General features: G+C 52.5%; 1 protein-coding gene across 7 annotated transcripts in view; it reads right to left on the bottom strand.

Moving 5' to 3' along the window:
* Nucleotides 1-5,334: 5,334 nt before the first annotated feature.
* The window catches only part of LOC119777615 (glutamate receptor ionotropic, NMDA 1-like), a 51,912-nt gene continuing 37,114 nt past the window's right edge, over nt 5,335-20,132 (bottom strand). For 2 of the 7 annotated variants that reach the window (XM_038276567.1, XM_038276570.1), the window contains 8 exons: nt 19,294-19,406; nt 19,055-19,203; nt 18,823-18,980; nt 18,584-18,745; nt 18,398-18,507; nt 18,179-18,324; nt 10,025-10,126; nt 5,335-5,690 (listed from right to left, as the gene is read on the bottom strand). In XM_038276567.1, coding sequence (XP_038132495.1) covers nt 5,625-5,690; nt 10,025-10,126; nt 18,179-18,324; nt 18,398-18,507; nt 18,584-18,745; nt 18,823-18,980; nt 19,055-19,203; nt 19,294-19,406 — 1,006 coding nt within the window. In that variant the 3' untranslated portion in view covers nt 5,335-5,624. Of the gene's footprint in view, nt 5,691-9,383; nt 9,423-10,024; nt 10,127-18,178; nt 18,325-18,397; nt 18,508-18,583; nt 18,746-18,822; nt 18,981-19,054; nt 19,204-19,293; nt 19,407-20,132 lie in introns of those variants that run through there. The other 5 variants (XM_038276571.1, XM_038276572.1, XR_005279940.1 and 2 more) reach the window with 4 other exon arrangements.

Here is a 20,132-nt window from a genome sequence, read left to right as displayed (position 1 = left end):
CAAGGCTGGACTATTGTAATTCTTTACTATCAGGAAGTCCACAAACTGTAGTTAAAAGCCTTCAGCTGATCCAAAATGCTGCAGCCAGAGTTCTGATGAAAATGAAAAAGAGAGATCATATCTCTCCTATCCTGGCTTCTCTTCATTGGCTTCCTGTTAAATCCAGAATAGAATTTAAAATCCTCCTTCTCACATATAAAGCCTTAAATGGCCAAGCTCCATCTGATATCAGAGATCTGATTGTTCCTTATGTTCCTAACAGAGCACTTCGCTCTCAATCTGCAGGTTTACTAGTGGTTCCTAGAATTTCTAAAAGTAGAATGGGAGGCAGATCTTTTAGTTATCAGGCTCCTCTCCTGTGGAACCAACTACCAGTTTTAGTCCGTGAGGCAGACACCCTGTCTACTTTTAAGGCTAGGCTTAAAACTTTCCTTTTGATAAAGCTTCTAGTTAGAGTGGCTCAGGTTATCCTGAGCTATCTCTATAGTTATGCTGCTATAGGCTTAGACTGCTGGAGGACATAGGGACCCCTTTTTCATCATTCTGCTTCATTCTATCTCTATTCTCCCACTCTGCAGAATCTGTTAGTTCAATCTCTAACCTTCTGCTCTCTCTGCTTTTTCTCATAGTAGCTTCATCTGGTCTGTTCCTGTTTGGCTGTGACTCCATCCTGGAGAGAAATATCAGCTGTGCTGCTGCCATCAACACCTTTGTTTCTAGATGTTGGAGCTTGGCCTGTTTTCCAGTGTAGTCCTGTTTCTCTGACTGTGACTAACTGGATGTGCTCTCTTCATCCTCTGACATGGGAGCTGGCTCGGAGCTCGTCTGCCTGGCTGTGTGTTTCCTGGACAGGGCCGCCTGTGGAGCTGGTTGACAGTTGCCTTTTGTATCTATGCTTCTTTTTCTATGTCTGCTTCTGTCTCCTTGAACCCCAGTCGGGCTAACGTTAGCCCGTCTGCAGCAGCCCTCTCTCTGCATAGCTGTGTGTGACGGATCGCTGGCTCTGATGGAGGTTTGATTGTTTTATTTAGTGAAACCAGGGCTGTCATCTCTCACCCACTGCGTCTCTCAGTGTCTGCTCACGCTCTCACTCCATATCCGCAATTTTTCACGCAAAAAAATGACGGACATTAAAACTCAAATCCATTCCACTTATATACATATATCTATATCTATATAGATATATGTATAGATATCATCCATCCATCCATTTAATCTCAGATCCATTTTTTTCTGTAGAGATTTTTATTCATCACCTCTTCTATGTGTCACAGGTTACATTTGCTCACATTAAGCTCAGCTTCACTAAACATTGAAGTGCTTTAAATGAGGTTTCCTCCTAACTTCACAGCAACATGTGGAAATCAGAGTGAAACAACAACTTCTGCTACAGTTTCTGTCTTCACAGGAAATGAAACCTTCTTATCTGCAGCAGACATCATGTTTTACCGTCAGGGCAAACTGACCTCAGATCAGTTCACCGCTGCTTCGTCGTCTGTACAGCAACAAGAACACATGACATCGCAGAGTGACATCACATTATGACATCAGAATAAATCCTTCATTACCACCGAAATATTAAAGATTATCATCTGGATCAGGAGGAAACATTTCATTCATTAAAGGCAAATTAACTTATTTAGAAATGTTTAAAATATCTAAGATTTTTGATATTTTTAGTGTAAAACTTTGTTTTATGTTGAATTTTTAATTCAACGTTCAGTTTGACTTTCAATTAAAACTATTGTCAGTAAAATCAAATGTAACATTTTCTATAAATAAATAAATACAGATACAATCAGTATATAAATATGAATACATAGGAAATTATATCATCTCTTTAAAGTAGCAACATTTATTCTGAATAGACTTTTAAATCACAAACTATTTCCTTGGATTTTATAATCCTGCTCTGATTAAACCACCTTAATAAAATGAATAAATGAACATTTTACAAACAAACAGCAGACAGATCAACATTATAATATAGTGCTCTTTATAAGACATCAACAACTCTTCAAAAAGAAATTTGATTTGATCAGAAATATTTCAAAGTGAATCTTTCATCTGAGAAATTTCAAAAGGGCAACAATTAAATTAAACCTTTCATTTCATTTATAGTTTTACTTCATTTCAGAAGATATTTCACAGTAACGTCTAATGATAAAATTTGTTTCTGTCTTCCAGCCCAGCAGATTTTTAATATTCTGATGTTTCATACCTGTTCCACCGGGTCAGGGCCTCCAGTTGGGCCCTACAGCGCCATCTGCAGGCTGATTGTCACTAAACTTAGATCTCCTTCACTATCATGGCAGCTACAGCTTCTGCAGAGTGGAGACCTGGGACCTGCAGGGTCTGTATGGCAAGCCAAGAACGCCACTATTCGCATCTAATTATCACATTAAGACTGAAATTCACCCGCTAAAAGCCCGTTTTCCAAAATTTCGCCACTTTTTTCGCCGTCTTTTACCAACAAGCGCCGCTTTTTACGTCCGTCATGATGCTACCGCAAGACGCGCAACATGTCCTTCCTTCTTTTCTGACAGCCCATGCATTTGAACTGGTTGCATCCAATTGCTGATCAAGGCAGCCAGAATAAGAAAGTTCAGCACAGATCAGCTTGGTGGAAAACTCTGCAGAGGTCAGTGTGGCAGCGCTGCCAAAGTTCACTGCATCGTCGTTTCACAAAGCCTTCATTTTAGGAATATATCCACTACACGCTCTCTGCTGTTAGTTTGAATCCATTTCCATTATTATTTTCATGTAAAAAACGTTTTTCACCAACAGGCATCGCTGACTAATGCTTTGTGCCTTAAAGTTATTTATTGGAGCAGTTCACCAGTTTTTGCGACTAAGAACAGTGGACAGAGTGACCACATGTCATGCAAACTTTTTTATCTTCAATACAGGTTCGAATCCGGCTGATGCAGTTCGACTCTTTCCTTTATATTCTCTCCTGTCTCTAACCAAGCCCGTTTCGTAGTTTTTTAGTTTTAAACATAATCCATAAATGTAGCTACTTAACTGTTGTTTTTGACCCATTCTTTCTTTCATGTAAAAACGTATTACATTGTGCTAATAGAATGACAATAAAGGCGCCACTTGTGTTCCAGAAAATGTATCTGTCTGACTTGTTTTTTTTGACACGCGTTGTCTGGGTAAGAACGCGTGTGAAGAACGCGCGCTTTGAGCGGTCAATATGTGCGTTAAGAACGAGCGTCTTGCGGTAGCATCATGACGGACATAAAGAGCTTCGCTTGTTGGTAAAAGACGGCGAAAAAAGCGGAGAAATTTCAGAAAAATGGGCGCTTTTAGCGTGTGAATTTCAATCTTAGCGTGATAATTTGATGCTAATAGTGGCGTTCTTGGCTCGCCATACTGGGCGCGCGGTGAGGCTGATGATCTGTTTTTAAACTCTCTCCTCTGACGGTCTCTGCGCTCACGTTGTTAAACTGGATCTAAATGAACCAAAGCCAACCGACCAATCACAGACAGGCATTCCTTTTTCATCCAATCAAAGGAATCCTTACTAATACCAACCGCTGCACCATCAGGGGCAGCGATACCTGAAGCCAAAGGTAGGAATTTAGAAGACATCAGGCTGGAATAAATGTTTTATATTAATGTAACATAATAATATTTGAATCTGAAATATTCTTTTTATTTTCCTGAGCAACTGAATCCATGTGAACCAGGATTTTTTCCTGCTGTGAGGTAAAACTGATCCTATTGTTTATTGTTTTACTGCTGGTGTTTTGACCTTTGACCTTCTTCAGCTAAAGTCTACATCTTTCGATGCGAAGGAAATAATTAAATCCTCAAAATGAGATAAAAACATTGTTTGGATGCATCTCAATGCAGAATATCTAAGGACTCTTCTGATTGGATGAAAGAATTAAAACGGCCTGCCTGTTTTTGATTGGTCAGTTGGTTCATTGAGCGCAGAGACGGAGCGGAGCGCGGAGGAAAGGAGAGACGCAGGAGACGGTGGAGCAGAGACGGTCTGAGGAGGAGGTCATGGGTCCGACCGCGCGCTCAGGACAGCGGCAGAAACATGATACCATCGGACCCCCAGGAAGGAGGTCATCCAGCAGCAGGAGCTCCCAGGTCTCCAGAGAACATCAGTAATGGGAGGGGGGCGGAGCCTCTGGGGTCAGAAGGGCTTCACAGGGAGCTCTGTGGAGACGATGCTCCGTGTTTTCCTAAGAAGCTGGACTTTGGTTCAGGGAATGGTTTCAGCTTCAGGATTCTGGACCTGAACCGGGTTCTGGACCTGAACCGGGTTTGGTTCTGGTCGGGTTTGGTTCTTCAGAAGAGCAAATAAACCAGGCGACCATGTTGGATTATGATGTCAGAGTTTCCCTCAGCATCTCAGAACAAACGGTTCCAATCAGATGCAGATCAGAAATTTTTGTCTGGGTCATTTTTCCAAACTTGAAAAGATCAATTGTAGCAAAAAAGAAAAAGAAAATCAATAATCTATAATCTAAGCTGAACCTTTCATGAACAGAACCTGAGCCAAACAGCTGATGTTCACCATCTTCCTCTATTTTCTGTTGTTCCTCTGCTACAGATGTCAGCCAGCAGGGGGCGCTGCTGCACAGCTTCAGCTCTGGTCTCTAATGAGGAGTTTAGATTCATCATGGAAAAACATCTTCAAACTGAGGATAAAAAGAGTCAGAAGCTGAGGAATTATTTAAGAGGTCAGACCAGACGAAACCAGATCTGATAAATCCTGGAAATGATTTCTCCACATTTAAGTTTTTATCTGATGAACTTTGTTTCATCTGATCAGAGTTCTGGATGGACGTCGGGACCGGGCCCGTTTCAGCTGCAGGCGATTCAGCTGCCAGATGGATGTGATCATCTGGGAGAGGGAAAAATCTGCAACCCTTAACATTAAACTGTCTAAACCCCAAACTGAAGCCAGGGTAACATCCTCTGGATCTGATTATCCCATCCGATGATCCAAAACGTTTTTATTTGACATTTATTGATGCAAAACGAGACAAAAAGTTTTAGAAAGCGTCACTATTTTCCTGAAGCAGAAGGCTGAGCTGCAGCTTGTCCAGCAGATAAGAAACCAGTACTCCCAGTTAAAGAACCGCTTCCTTTTCCAGAGGCTCCGCCCACTAAACCAAAGCCAGCAGATGGGCTTCTGATTGGTTACTTCCTGATAACAACAGGGTTGTGTTTGTTCACATTAAAAGAAATGTATGAGCTCATTTCACCGTTTTCTAAGCAGAAACAGACTTGAAACCAGTTTAAACTGGCTGTGAATCCGGTTTGATGTGTGGCTCGGTCAGCATGAGGTCCAACAGAACCAGAACCAACGCCGGAGAGATCAGAAGTTCTTTCAAAATAAAAGACCATCTGGTTCCAGGAAGCTGTGGGCGGAGCAAGGCGGGTGGGTGGTGTGTGTGTGTGTGTGTGGGAGGGGGCGCTTGTTTTAACGGCGATGTGGGGACTGTTTACAGTCACATCATGGGGACCTATGTCCTTATTAGGTGGGTTAGGCCGTTTAAAATGAATGTAAGTCAATGACAGGTCCCCATAAGTCATGGAAACACAGCTGTGTGTGTGGCTCAGCAACAGCAATGAGGCCCGTTTGGACCCGGCGCCTCTCAGACCACGGTGCTGACGGATGGATCCGATAGGTTGAGCTGGCCGGTGATGTCCGTCGGGTACGGCTACAGGCGAGGGACAAAAACAAGGAGAGAGAGAAGAAAAGAAGTTAACTAAACTCTGAGCCGGCCTGAGGTTCTGCCTGAGCTCGCTCACACTGGCTTGGTTCTGATCCAGAACAGCTATCAGCAGTGGGGGGCAGCCAGACATCTCCTGGTTCTACAGAGCTCAAACGTCCTTTTGGGTCGGGACTGTGGACAGAACCAGGCCCCAAAAGGTCTAGGTGTACTGAGCAGTCACAGTTCCTTCTTCCCAGCAAAGGTAGATTCTAATCTATTCTGATCTATGAGGTTTGATTAAAAAACTAAAACACTAATTTAATAAATTCATCACTTTCTAACATTTTTCTATTTCCATCTGTAAATCACTGCAGGAAGTCAGAATACATTTCCTGATGGACCGGGACTCTGTCTCGCTGTCTCCTCTGGAAGGAACCAGGCATCCGAAAGCTCTTCATCTGGGTTCTTACAGCTCGTTTCTGTCGCCCTCTGCTGCTAAAGCATCAGAATGCAGGCGGAAATCTTTAATCCAGACTATGAAACGAGTTCATCCCATTGGCGGCTGGCCAATACAGGCCGCTAGGACGCCGCCCCACCCACCCCATGACTCTGATTATGACATAAAAAATTTTGTTTTAGCGATAATTTTGTTCCAGATTACAATTTAAAATATTTTCGAAATGTATTGATACATATTTTTTAGATGTGGAAGATAAATATTTAATCTTTAATGACGAGTAAAGCATCATTTCACTGGTTTAGAAAAGGCAAAGAAGAACGAACAATCTGGGATTCACATGGAAAATAATAGAATATATTCTACTTTTTCTACATGTTTGTTTATTTGCATAGCTGCTCTTAAAGGGGAATTTCATTTTTTTTTACATTGGCCCCTTGATTTTACGTTATTCCATCATGTTCTACTCTCCCATCTGAGTTTAGTGTCATTTGGAGCCGTTCTGAAGATATTCCGTTAGGTTATATCCAGTAACGTCTTCCTATGGGCAACGACTTGAAGCAGAAACTAAACTGTTCATAACTTAGTTGATTGGTTTTTGGTTTACGTGTTGAACGTATAGCCTCACCAGCCGCCGATGGTTCATCCACTCATTTCATAGTTTGAACAGAGTCCAGATCTCTCTGCTCCTCTGAGGAAATCAGAGGGAAGCTATGCAGCAGAGAAAATACTCTGGTTTAGATCTGTAGCTTCTGAAATCCTCAGATTTTATAGATCCTCTGAGTTCTGAAAGAGCAGCCTGACCTTACAGTAGCAGTAGGGGGCGCTGTGTCCACCTGATAAAGATATAATGAGGCGGTCTGCTGCTGTGGTTTAGCTCCACAGCTCAGCTGTTCCAGCTCATGAATTAAACACCATCTTCAATCATCTCATCTGGTCTGAGGTTCTGCTCCACCACAGGGAACATTAAACTTTCATCTGCAGAGCAGAGCAAGGCAGCAGCCCTCAGCCTCTCAGCTGCTGGTTCAACTCCCACTTTGCGTGTTTTTGCTCAGAGGTAACGAGGCTCTGAGCACACACAGCTGAACCAGGATCTCTGATGTTCCTTCCTTCTTGGAACTTCAGTGTTCCTTCATTTTAGCTCAACATCCTGAAAATGTTTCAACATGTTTGAGGAAATCTCAGATTGGGAACTTTTGGATGTTCTGCTGGTTCCTTCAGACCCGCCCTCTGGGGGGCGCTGCAGCAGATGTTAGGGTTTTAAACATCTTTATCTCCTCTGGTGCTCCAGCCATCAGCATCTCCTCCTTGAAGCCTTTGCTCCATCCTGGCAGCTCCGCATACATACTCCTGTCCAACATGTCTGTCTCAGACTCCTAACCAGAGGTATCATCGGTCGCTCCCTCTGAGCTCTCGACTTGCTCCACGCCCCATCCGGCCCAGAAGCTCCCATCACGGCTGTGGGAATGTTCCACAGACTAAGGTCAGCTGATCCTGGACAGCCTAGATCAGACGCCCTTTGACCTTGGACTGGACCCTTCGTCTCCCTGCTATCTGCTCATATTCACCAGGCTCCTCTTGATACGTTTTGGAATCGAGATCTTGCAGGTCTAAAGTGCTAGCATGCTAGCATGCTAACATTAGCCTCTCAGAGCATGCTGCTTACTCACATCTTCTGAAGCGTCATGGTGACTCACTAACAGCCATGGCTTTCTGCAGCATAAAAATGCCATAAATATTCCCTATCATCTGCTGGTGAAGATCCTCAGTCATCCAGGTCAGTTGTTCCAATAAAGGTTAAAAATCAATCCTCTGGACTTTGTTTCCAAGTTTGAAGACGTTTCTCTTCCATCCAGGAAGATTTTTCAATCCAAATGTCAGAAATAGCGTTTAGTTCCAGGTTTTATCCAGCAGCCCAACAAAGCCTGGTTTTAGTTTAGAAAACATGCAAATAGAAACGGATGAACGGGTCCCCCCCCTTTGGAATGGGGGTCGTTTGGCTTCTTTGTTAGCCTGCAATGCCCCATACCTGTCTATGTCTCTGAAAGGGGGGTCGTTAGAGGGAATAGTTGGCCTGGCTGAACAGGCGATGTCCTCTTTTCCTCTGTAATGGGGTAACGACTATAGCAGGAAGAAATCAACACAAAAAAAAGTTGATTCCTTCCCACTCTCATTTCAACCCCTTTACAGGAGAACAGAAGACCTCCCCTATTCAGCCAGGCCATCAATTCCCTCTAATGACCCCCCTTTCAGAGGCATAGACAGGTATGGGGCATTGCAGGCTAACAAAGAAGCCAAACGACCCCCATTCCAAAGGGGGGGGACCCGTTCATCCGTTTCTATTTGCATGTTTTCATGCAAATTTTTTATTGAAAAATCTTCCTGGATGAGAAGCGAAAAGTCTTCAAACTTGGAAAACAAGTCCAGTGGATTGATTTTAACTTCATAGCTGGAAGCATTGCATCAGCGTTAGCTTCTGGTTTATACTTTCTAAGGTCTTTTTACCGTCTGGATTCCATCCCTTAGAAACTGCAGGGTCTCCATTCTGACCTCCTCTACCAACCGCTCCATCAGAAGCAGCTTAGAGCTGATTCCTGACGTAGCCCCACCTCTCCACCGTCCCTGCACACCTCCTGCTCCGTCTGCCGCCCTGACATCCTCTTCCTCACAACCCTGAATGTTTCAGGAGTTTCCCTTCCTCCACAGACCTCACAGCTGCTGAGGGAAGCATGCAGACATCAGACTGGAGCAGAGAAAAATCTAAAGCATGAGAACAGCAGGAGCGGAGACCCTGTGATGCAGCGGCTGCTCTACGGGTTCAACCAGGTGCAGGATTCATTTTGGAGATGTTTAGGGGGACCTGGAATCTACCCCGGTTCTCCTTCCTGGTTCCACCTCTGAAGGACATCAGAGGAGGATCCTGAACATCAGGGACTCAGGAAGCCTGTTTCTGCTTCTCTACCACTGCTGATGAAGCTGTTCGCTCTAACCTGGAGTCCCTGTGTGTGTGTGTGTCAGCCGTGCTTGCAGAGGAGGACGGAGGCAGTGTGTGTGTAGCACAGCATAGAGTCTGGACACCATTTAAATCCACCCAGAGAGAGAAAAACACTAATATAGGAAGTAAAGAGAGACGATCACAGTGAGAAACGAGTCCGAGTCTGCTCCCACAACTCACCGGCCAACCCGCGGCCCAAGACCCCCCCATGAAGACAGAAACACGGGGAGATCAGAGAGAAGACAGGAGCAGAGAACAGAGTTCAGATTATCTCTGAGATCTGAATCTGAGAAGGAGTCAGAGAGCAGGAGAGATCAGGAACTCCTGGTCTGTCCTGGAGACAGCCAGAGACGCTGCAACAGAGGCGGGTTAGAGGACGCAAACAAGTGTCCACTGGCCGACCTGAGAGGACAAGATGCTGGCCGTTAGTGGAGAAGACAGGCTGAGGACAGGACAGGACAGGACAGACGAGACGGACAAACACTGACGACCACACAGGCTGACCCTCTTCCCTTCTCCTTTGCAAGAGGACGATGTGATCAGTGTGGGACTAAGACTGGAACCTGAACTTCCTGCAGGCGTCTGTCTGACTGGGGGTAGGATGGAGGTTGGATGGAGGATGGATGGATGGAGGATGGATGGAGGATGGATGGAGGATGGATGGAGGATGGATGAAGGATGGATGGAGGATGGATGGAGGATGGATGAAGGACAGGCGTGTAGCAGGAAGCTGAAGGAGCAGCTGATGGGAGGACAGAGCTGAGGTGATGTGACTGATGAGATGGATCAGGAATGTCAGAGAGAGAAGAAGCAGGCAGCAAACCATAAAAATAAAAAAAAGCATAAGAGGACAGTTGGGAGAAGGACAGATGGTCTTCATGTCCTTACCGTGGGGTCCCCGGGGGCCAAACGGCGTTTGAGGTCGGAGGTCGAAGTGATGGACCTAAAAGAGGTTTGGGGCTCGGGCTCTGCTCTACCACTTTTCCTATCCTACAATAGATCATACGATAGGTGCACACACACATTAACAGGCAGCAGACACTGAAGCACACACTCACGCCTGCAGGGGGCGACACTGACTCTGAATGTGTGTGACGGAAAGTAGCGGAGCGGCTGGCTGCAGGAGGGCGCTAACAGCGCTAACAGACCAGGGACTCAAGCCGAGGGTGGACATAAAAGGAGGCGGAGTGTTTGGAGGTAGAGGCCTGAACTTCCTCCTCTCGCAGAACGAGGAAAGATCTCCGCGGTTAAACCTTGAACCTAGAAACCGATTCGCTTTGAGAACGTCCTGACCTGATCCAGCAGATGGCTCTACCTGCCGGTGCCCTGTGACTGGAATCCCAGGAAACCCTCTGTTACCGTTCAGGGAAATCTCCCAGATCATCAGACAAATATCAGACAAAGAAGACTTGGAACAGCCTGGATGAAAATGCTCCTCAGCTTGGGGTCACTAACCTTTGGTTCCATCAGACTCAGTGGTTTGGGTCCTAAAACAGCCCACAGCCTCACTCTCTCACCACCATGCGGCTGCAGGTTCTGCTCCAGATGGAACTGGACTAACCCCTTCCATCAGGTCCATCAGGTCCATTCAGTAGCCGACTGGACGGCTGACCTCTGACCTCAGAGGATGTCCTGGTTCTGCTGGGAAGGTTCTCCGCTGTTCCATGTGTTCTCCATGTGTGGACCATGGTTATCCTGTGGCTCTTTCCGATCTAACCCCCCTAGATGCTGTCTGACTGATGCTGTTCTCCTGTCAGGTTTAGCTGGGGGGGTCCATGGGGGGGGGGCTCCATGTGTTCAGCTCAGAAACCTGACCCTTTTATTGCAACAGAACCGCTTCTGCAGCCCAAACAAATTCTTCTCCTTCTGGGTTCTGGAATTAGGATGACCCGACCCGATCTGGCCCGAACCGACATGACCCGACCCGATCTGGCCCGAACCGACATGACCCGACCCGATCTGGCCCGAACTGACCTGACCCGACCCGATCTGGCCCGAACCGACATGACCCGACCCGATCTGGCCCGAACCGACATGACCCGACCCGATCTGGCCCGAACTGACCTGACCCGACCCGATCTGGCCCGAACCGACATGACCCGACCCGATCTGGCCCGAACTGACATGACCTGACCCGATCTGGCCCGAACCGACATGACCCGACCCGATCTGGCCCGAACTGACATGACCTGACCCGATCTGGCCCGAACCGACATGACCCGACCCGATCTGGCCCGAACCGACATGACCCGACCCGATCTGGCCCGAACCGACATGACCCGACCCGATCTGGCCCGAACCGACATGACCCGACCCGATCTGGCCCGAACCGACATGACCCGACCCGATCTGGCCCGAACTGACATGACCTGACCCGATCTGGCCCGAACCGACATGACCCGACCCGATCTGGCCCGAACCGACATGACCCGACCCGATCTGGCCCGAACTGACATGACCCGACCCGATCTGGCCCGAACCGACATGACCCGACCCGATCTGGCCCGAACCGACATGACCCGACCCGATCTGGCCCGAACCGACATGACCCGACCCGATCTGGCCCGAACTGACCTGACATGACCCGATCTGGCCCGAACCGACATGACCCGACCCGATCTGGCCCGAACTGACATGACCTGACCCGATCTGGCCCGAACTGACCTGACATGACCCGATCTGGCCCGAACCGACATGACCCGACCCGATCTGGCCCGAACCGACATGACCCGACCCGATCTGGCCCGAACTGACCTGACCTGACCCGATCTGGCCCGAACCGACATGACCCGACCCGATCAGGCCCGAACCGACATGACCTGACCCGATCTGGCCCGAACCGACCTGACCCGACCCGATCTGGCCCGAACCGACATGACCCGACCCGATCTGGCCCGAACCGACATGACCCGACCCGATCTGGCCCGAACTGACCTGACATGACCCGATCTGGCCCGAACCGACATGACCCGACCCGATCTGGCCCGAACTGACATGACCTGACCCGATCTGGCCCGAACTGACCTGACATGACCCGATCTGGCCCGAACCGACATGACCCGACCCGATCTGGCCCGAACCGACATGACCTGACCCGATCTGGCCCGAACTGACCTGACCCGACCCGATCTGGCCCGAACTGACATGACCTGACCCGATCTGGCATGACCTGACCCGATCTGGCCCGAACCGACCTGACCCGATCTGGCCCGAACCGACATGACCTGACCCGATCTGGCCCGATCTGGCATGACCTGACCCGATCTGGCCCGAACCGACCTGACCCGATCTGGCCCGAACCGACATGACCTGACCCGATCTGGCCCGAACTGACATGACCCGACCCGATCTGGCCCGAACCGACATGACCAAACCTGCTCCTCCCTGATGCAATCCAGTCCAGCCCTAACCTACCGGACCCGAACCAATCTGGCCGAAACTGACCTGATCTGGCCCAAACCGACATGACCCGACCCGATCTGGCCCGAACCGACATGACCTGACCCGATCTGGCCCGAACCGACATGACCCGACCCGATCTGGCCCAAACCGACATGACCCGACCCGATCTGGCCCAAACCGACATGACCCGACCCGATCTGGCCCAAACCGACATGACCTGACCCGATCTGGCCCGAACCGACATGACCTGACCCGATCTGGCCCGAACCGACATGACCCGACCCCATCTGGCCCGAACCGACATGACCTGACCCGATCTGGCCCGAACCGACATGACCTGACCCGATCTGGCCCGAACTGACCTGACCTGACCCGATCTGGCCCAAACCAACATGACCCGACCCGATCTGGCCCGAACCGACATGACCCGACCCGATCTGGCCCGAACCGACATGACCAAACCTGCTCCTCCCTGATGCAATCCAGTCCAGCCCTAACCTACCGGACCCGAACCAATCTGGCCGAAACTGACCTGATCTGGCCCAAACCGACATGACCCGACCCGATCTGGCCCGAACCGACATGACCTGACCCGATCTGGCCCAAACCGACATGACCCGACCCGATCTGGCCCAAACCGACATGACCCGACCCGATCTGGCCCAAACCGACATGACCCGACCCGATCTGGCCCAAACCGACATGACCCGACCCGATCTGGCCCGAACCGACATGACCCGACCCGATCTGGCCCAAACTGACATGACCTGACCCGATCTGGCCCGAACCGACATGACCCGACCCGATCTGGCCCGAACCGACATGACCCGACCCGATCTGGCCCGAACCGACATGACCTGACCCGATCTGGCCCGAACCGACATGACCCGACCCGATCTGGCCCGAACCGACACGACCCGACCCGATCTGGCCCGAACCGACACGACCTGACCCGATCTGGCCCGAACCGACATGACCTGACCCGATCTGGCCCGAACCGACATGACCCAACCCGATCTGGCCCGAACCGACATGACCCGACCCGATCTGGCCCAAACCGACATGACCTGACCCGATCTGGCCCGAACTGACCTGACCTGACCCCATCTGGCCCGAACCGACATGACCCGACCCCATCTGGCCCGAACCGACATGACCTGACCCGATCTGGCCCGAACCGACATGACCTGACCCGATCTGGCCCGAACTGACCTGACCTGACCCGATCTGGCCCAAACCAACATGACCCGACCCGATCTGGCCCGAACCGACATGACCCGACCCGATCTGGCCCGAACCGACATGACCAAACCTGCTCCTCCCTGATGCAATCCAGTCCAGCCCTAACCTACCGGACCCGAACCAATCTGGCCGAAACTGACCTGATCTGGCCCAAACCGACATGACCCGACCCGATCTGGCCCGAACCGACATGACCTGACCCGATCTGGCCCGAACTGACCTGACCTGACCCGATCTGGCCCAAACCGACATGACCTGACCCGATCTGGCCCGAACCGACATGACCCGACCCGATCTGGCCCAAACCGACATGACCTGACCCGATCTGGCCCGAACTGACCTGACCTGACCCGATCTGGCCCGAACCGACATGACCCGACCCCATCTGGCCCGAACCGACATGACCCGACCCGATCTGGCCCGAACTGACATGACCCGACCCGATCTGGCCCGAACCGACATGACCAAACCTGCTCCTCCCTGATGCAATCCAGTCCAGCCCTAACCTACCGGACCCGAACCAATCTGGCCGAAACTGACCTGATCTGGCCCAAACCGACATGACCCGACCCGATCTGGCCCGAACCGACATGACCTGACCCGATCTGGCCCGAACCGACATGACCCGACCCGATCTGGCCCAAACCGACATGACCCGACCCGATCTGGCCCAAACCGACATGACCCGACCCGATCTGGCCCAAACCGACATGACCTGACCCGATCTGGCCCGAACCGACATGACCTGACCCGATCTGGCCCGAACCGACATGACCTGACCCGATCTGGCCCGAACCGACATGACCCGACCCGATCTGGCCCGAACCGACATGACCCGACCCGATCTGGCCCGAACCGACATGACCTGACCCGATCTGGCCCGAACCGACATGACCCGACCCGATCTGGCCCGAACCGACACGACCCGACCCGATCTGGCCCGAACCGACACGACCTGACCCGATCTGGCCCGAACCGACATGACCTGACCCGATCTGGCCCGAACCGACATGACCCAACCCGATCTGGCCCGAACCGACATGACCCGACCCGATCTGGCCCAAACCGACATGACCTGACCCGATCTGGCCCGAACTGACCTGACCTGACCCGATCTGGCCCGAACCGACATGACCCGACCCCATCTGGCCCGAACCGACATGACCTGACCCGATCTGGCCCGAACCGACATGACCTGACCCGATCTGGCCCGAACTGACCTGACCTGACCCGATCTGGCCCAAACCAACATGACCCGACCCGATCTGGCCCGAACCGACATGACCCGACCCGATCTGGCCCGAACCGACATGACCAAACCTGCTCCTCCCTGATGCAATCCAGTCCAGCCCTAACCTACCGGACCCGAACCAATCTGGCCGAAACTGACCTGATCTGGCCCAAACCGACATGACCCGACCCGATCTGGCCCGAACCGACATGACCTGACCCGATCTGGCCCGAACTGACCTGACCTGACCCGATCTGGCCCAAACCGACATGACCTGACCCGATCTGGCCCGAACCGACATGACCCGACCCGATCTGGCCCAAACCGACATGACCTGACCCGATCTGGCCCGAACTGACCTGACCTGACCCGATCTGGCCCGAACCGACATGACCCGACCCCATCTGGCCCGAACCGACATGACCCGACCCGATCTGGCCCGAACTGACATGACCCGACCCGATCTGGCCCGAACCGACATGACCAAACCTGCTCCTCCCTGATGCAATCCAGTCCAGCCCTAACCTACCGGACCCGAACCAATCTGGCCGAAACTGACCTGATCTGGCCCAAACCGACATGACCCGACCCGATCTGGCCCGAACCGACATGACCCGACCCGATCTGGCCCGAACCGACATGACCTGACCCGATCTGGCCCGAACTGACCTGACCTGACCCGATCTGGCCCAAACCGACATGACCTGACCCGATCTGGCCCGAACCGACATGACCCGACCCGATCTGGCCCAAACCGACATGACCTGACCCGATCTGGCCCGAACTGACCTGACCTGACCCGATCTGGCCCGAACCGACATGACCCGACCCCATCTGGCCCGAACCGACATGACCCGACCCGATCTGGCCCGAACTGACATGACCCGACCCGATCTGGCCCGAACCGACATGACCAAACCTGCTCCTCCCTGATGCAATCCAGTCCAGCCCTAACCTACCGGACCCGAACCAATCTGGCCGAAACTGACCTGATCTGGCCCAAACCGACATGACCCGACCCGATCTGGCCCGAACCGACATGACCCGACCCGATCTGGCCCGAACCGACATGACCTGACCCGATCTGGCCCGAACCGACATGACCCGACCCGATGTGGCCGAAACTGACCCGATCTGGCCCGAACCGATATGACCTGACCCGATCTGGCCCGAACCGACATGACCCGACCCGATCTGGCCCGAACCGACATGACCCGACCCGATCTGGCCCGAACCGACATGACCCGACCCGATCTGGCCCGAACCGACATGACCCGACCCGATCTGGCCCGAACTGACCTGACCCGACCCGATCTGGCCCGAACTGACATGACCTGACCCGATCTGGCCCGAACTGACATGACCAAACCATGACCAAACCTGCCCAAACATTCACATCCCGCCACGCTGACCCCCAGCTGCCCCGGTTCATCCCTCCACGCTGACCCCCAGCTGATCCGGTTCATCCCGCCACTCTGACCCCCAGCTGACCCGGTTCATCCCGCCACGCTGACCCCCAGCTGACCCGGTTCATCCCGCCACGCTGAACCCCAGCTGACCCTGTTCATCCCGCCACGCTGACCCCCAGCTGACCCGGTTCATCCCGCCACTCTGACCCTCAGCTGACCCGGTTCATCCCGCCACGCTGACCCCCAGCTGACCCGGTTCATCCCGCCACGCTGAACCCCAGCTGACCCGGTTCATCCCGCCACGCTGACCCCCAGCTGACCCGGTTCATCCCGCCACGCTGAACCCCAGCTGACCCGGTTCATCCCGCCACTCTGACCCCCAGCTGACCCAGTTCATCCCGCCACACTGACCCCCAGCTCACCCAGTTCATCCCTCCACGCTGACCCCCAGCTGACCCGGTTCATCCCGCCACTCTGACCCCCAGCTGACCCAGTTCATCCCATCACACTGACCCCCAGCTGACCCGGTTCATCCCGCCACGCTGACCCCCAGCTAACCCGGTTCATCCCGCCACGCTGACCCCCAGCTGACCCGGTTCATCCCGCCACTCTGACCCCCAGCTGACCCGGTTCATCCCGCCACTCTGACCCCCAGCTGACCCGGTTCATCCCGCCACACTGACCCCCAGCTGACCCGGTTCATCCCGCCACTCTGACCCCCAGCTGACCCGGTTCATCCCGCCACACTGACCCCCAGCTGACCCGGTTCATCCCGCCACACTGACCCCCAGCTGACCCGGTTCATCCCGCCACACTGACCCCCAGCTGACCCGGTTCATCCCGCCACACTGACCCCCAGCTGACCCGGTTCATCCCGCCACGCTGACCCCCAGCTGACCCGGTTCATCCCGCCACTCTGACCCCCAGCTGACCCGGTTCATACCGCCACTCTGACCCCCAGCTGACCTGGTTCATCCCGCCACTCTGACCCCCAGCTGACCCGGTTCATCCCGCCACACTGACCCCCAGCTGACCCGGTTCATCCCGCCACGCTGTCCCCCAGCTGACCCGGTTCATCCCGCCACGCTGACCCCCAGCTGACCCGGTTCATCCCGCCACGCTGACCCCCAGCTGACCCGGTTCATCCCGCCACGCTGACCCCCAGCTGACCCGGTTCATCCCGCCACGCTGACCCCCAGCTGACCCGGTTCATCCCGCCACTCTGACCCCCAGCTGACCCGGTTCATCCCGCCACGCTGTCCCCCAGCTGACCCGGTTCATCCCGCCACGCTGACCCCCAGCTGACCCGGTTCATCCCGCCACACTGACCCCCAGCTGACCCGGTTCATCCCGCCACGCTGTCCCCCAGCTGACCCGGTTCATCCCGCCACTCTGACCCCCAGCTGACCCGGTTCATCCCGCCACGCTGACCCCCAGCTGAGGTCCTGCTGGAAACGGTTGGAGAAGATGAAAGATCAGTAGAGGAGGAGGCACATGATGCTGAGTGCGAGTGACACCTTCCAGATAAATCCGTCACTTCTTCCTGCTGAAACCAAGATCAACCTAGACCTGATCGACACACCCAGCCACAATCTGTTACCATGACAACACCGATGCAACACACAGGTCACGTGACAAACATGTATTCTTGAACTAAACCTTTAGGGAGTTGATCATGTGGAGGAAACAAGTCCAGATTATTTTCATCATGGTCAGCAACCCAGAGTGCCGATGCTTCGCCAGCCGACGCCAACGTACCTGCAGGTTCTTCCTCCACACATTGACGGCAGCGAAGGCCAGCTGCATCTGCTTCCTGCGGGCGTCTTTATGACGCTTGTAGGCGATCTCGATGAAGATGAGGAAGATCCCTGCCACGATGCCGCCAGCGACCAGCATGAACACACCTGAGGACAACCAGGCTTCCTTTATACCTGAGGGAGGAGGATGAGGAAGAGGAGGGCAAAGCTTGCTTCCTACCTGCCATGTTCTCGAAGGTTAGGGTGGCAGGCGCGTTGCTCCTGGAGTCACACTCCTGGTATCGGACCCAGGTCTTATCCAGGTCTTCCATGAAGCCGTTCTCATGAGAGCTGTAGAGAAAGGGGGCAGGGCATCGGTGGGCGGGGCTTAACACATGGGGCGGGACTCTGCTGTGGCGTTCGGTACCTGAGGATGGCCAAAGACACGTTCTGCTTCCAAGGACTGTCTTTCCTCATGCCGATCCCAAAACCAGAGCGGAAGAAAAGCTCCCCCGTCGTCACCAGGTCGCACTTTTGTGACGCCTCGAACTCCAGCACGGCGCTGTCCCAGATGAAGGCGTGCAGCTTGCTGAGGGGGAGGAACACAAACATCAGACGCAGACAGCGGAGGGAGACGGTGGCGCTGCAGCAGAGGATGGCGCCTACTTGTCTCGGACGGCCTGGATGGCCTCAGCGGCACTCTCGTAGTTGTGTTTCTCCATGTGCCGGTACATGGTGCTCAGCTCCACCTGCCGTCTGAAGTAGATATCCACCGAGCTCTGCTTCACTGTGGCGTAGATGAACTTATCTGATGGGTTACGCAGCTGGAAGCAGCAGAACAGCTGTTACTTTAAGATCCTGGGTCAGAGCGGGCCTCGGATTGAGCGGCGCCTCTCACCCTGGGGTCATTGATGCCAGTGATGCGCTCCTCAGGCCGGTCCAGCACAAGGAAGGCTGCCAGGTTGGCGGTGTATGATGCTACGATGATCATGGCGAATCCGGCCCACACCATCCCCAGGATCCGGGCGGAGAAGCTCCTGGGAGCTCCTACAGAGGAAGGAACGGAGACGGCATGAGGCGCTGCCGCCTGGGGGTGGGGTGGCGGGGGGGTGTGGGGTTGAATAAACCACTCTGTACCTTCTCCGATCCCAGAGTTCAGCAGAACTCCCCACGAGAACCACATGGCGGAGGAAAGGGTGAGGGCGTCTTCTTCTTCTTCTTCACTGTTAACTTTGAACCTTCCAAACGGGCTGAAAACACAAAGCAACGCCACACTGCCTCACTGGGTCTGGACCAATCAGGTCTGGCTTTTATTGGGACCAGGGGACGCACTGAGACTGGTTCAGAGGGCTGTTAGATCCCAGCCAATCAGATTACAGCATCAGAGCCAATCAGATTACAGCATCAGAGCCAATCAGATTACAGCATCACCAGACACTGGTTCTGATGGTGGGCTCCCAGTACAGATGGGACGTCATCTCCACAGTCTTTGCAGATTTTAATCTCTTTATGCCTTTTTTCAGCTACTGTCAATAATCAATCAATAAATCAGACCTGATCAACCACATATCTCTATACTTTACAAGGATCATTAGTTTAATGTCTGGATAAATCATTTTATGCTTATAGTGTTTATTAGACTAAAACATATTATTACTGGTTTATTAATCTGCATAACACTAATCCTTCTTTATAATATCCAGGTTGGGGGCCTGTCAGGGATCAACTCCTAAATATCACAGTTTATATAACATTTGTTTTTGACTTTTTTAGCATCAAAAACTGTTAAAAAGTTGGAGAATCTCAAGAAGGATTCTGAGACCAGATTATCGCTCTGGGCATAAACTGGGAGGGAGCAGCAGCTCATAAACATTTAGCAACAGATAAGATGAGGAAGAGGAGAGAAGATGAGGAAGAGGAGAGAAGAGGAGGAAGAGGAGAGAGGATGAGGAAGAGGAGAGAAGATGAGGAAGAGG

This window comes from Cyprinodon tularosa, unplaced genomic scaffold, assembly GCF_016077235.1.
Source record: "Cyprinodon tularosa strain WSP-4 unplaced genomic scaffold, ASM1607723v1 ctg1252, whole genome shotgun sequence".
Classification (NCBI taxonomy): Eukaryota; Metazoa; Chordata; class Actinopteri; order Cyprinodontiformes; family Cyprinodontidae; genus Cyprinodon; species Cyprinodon tularosa.
This window is presented reverse-complemented; position numbering and strand designations above follow the sequence as displayed.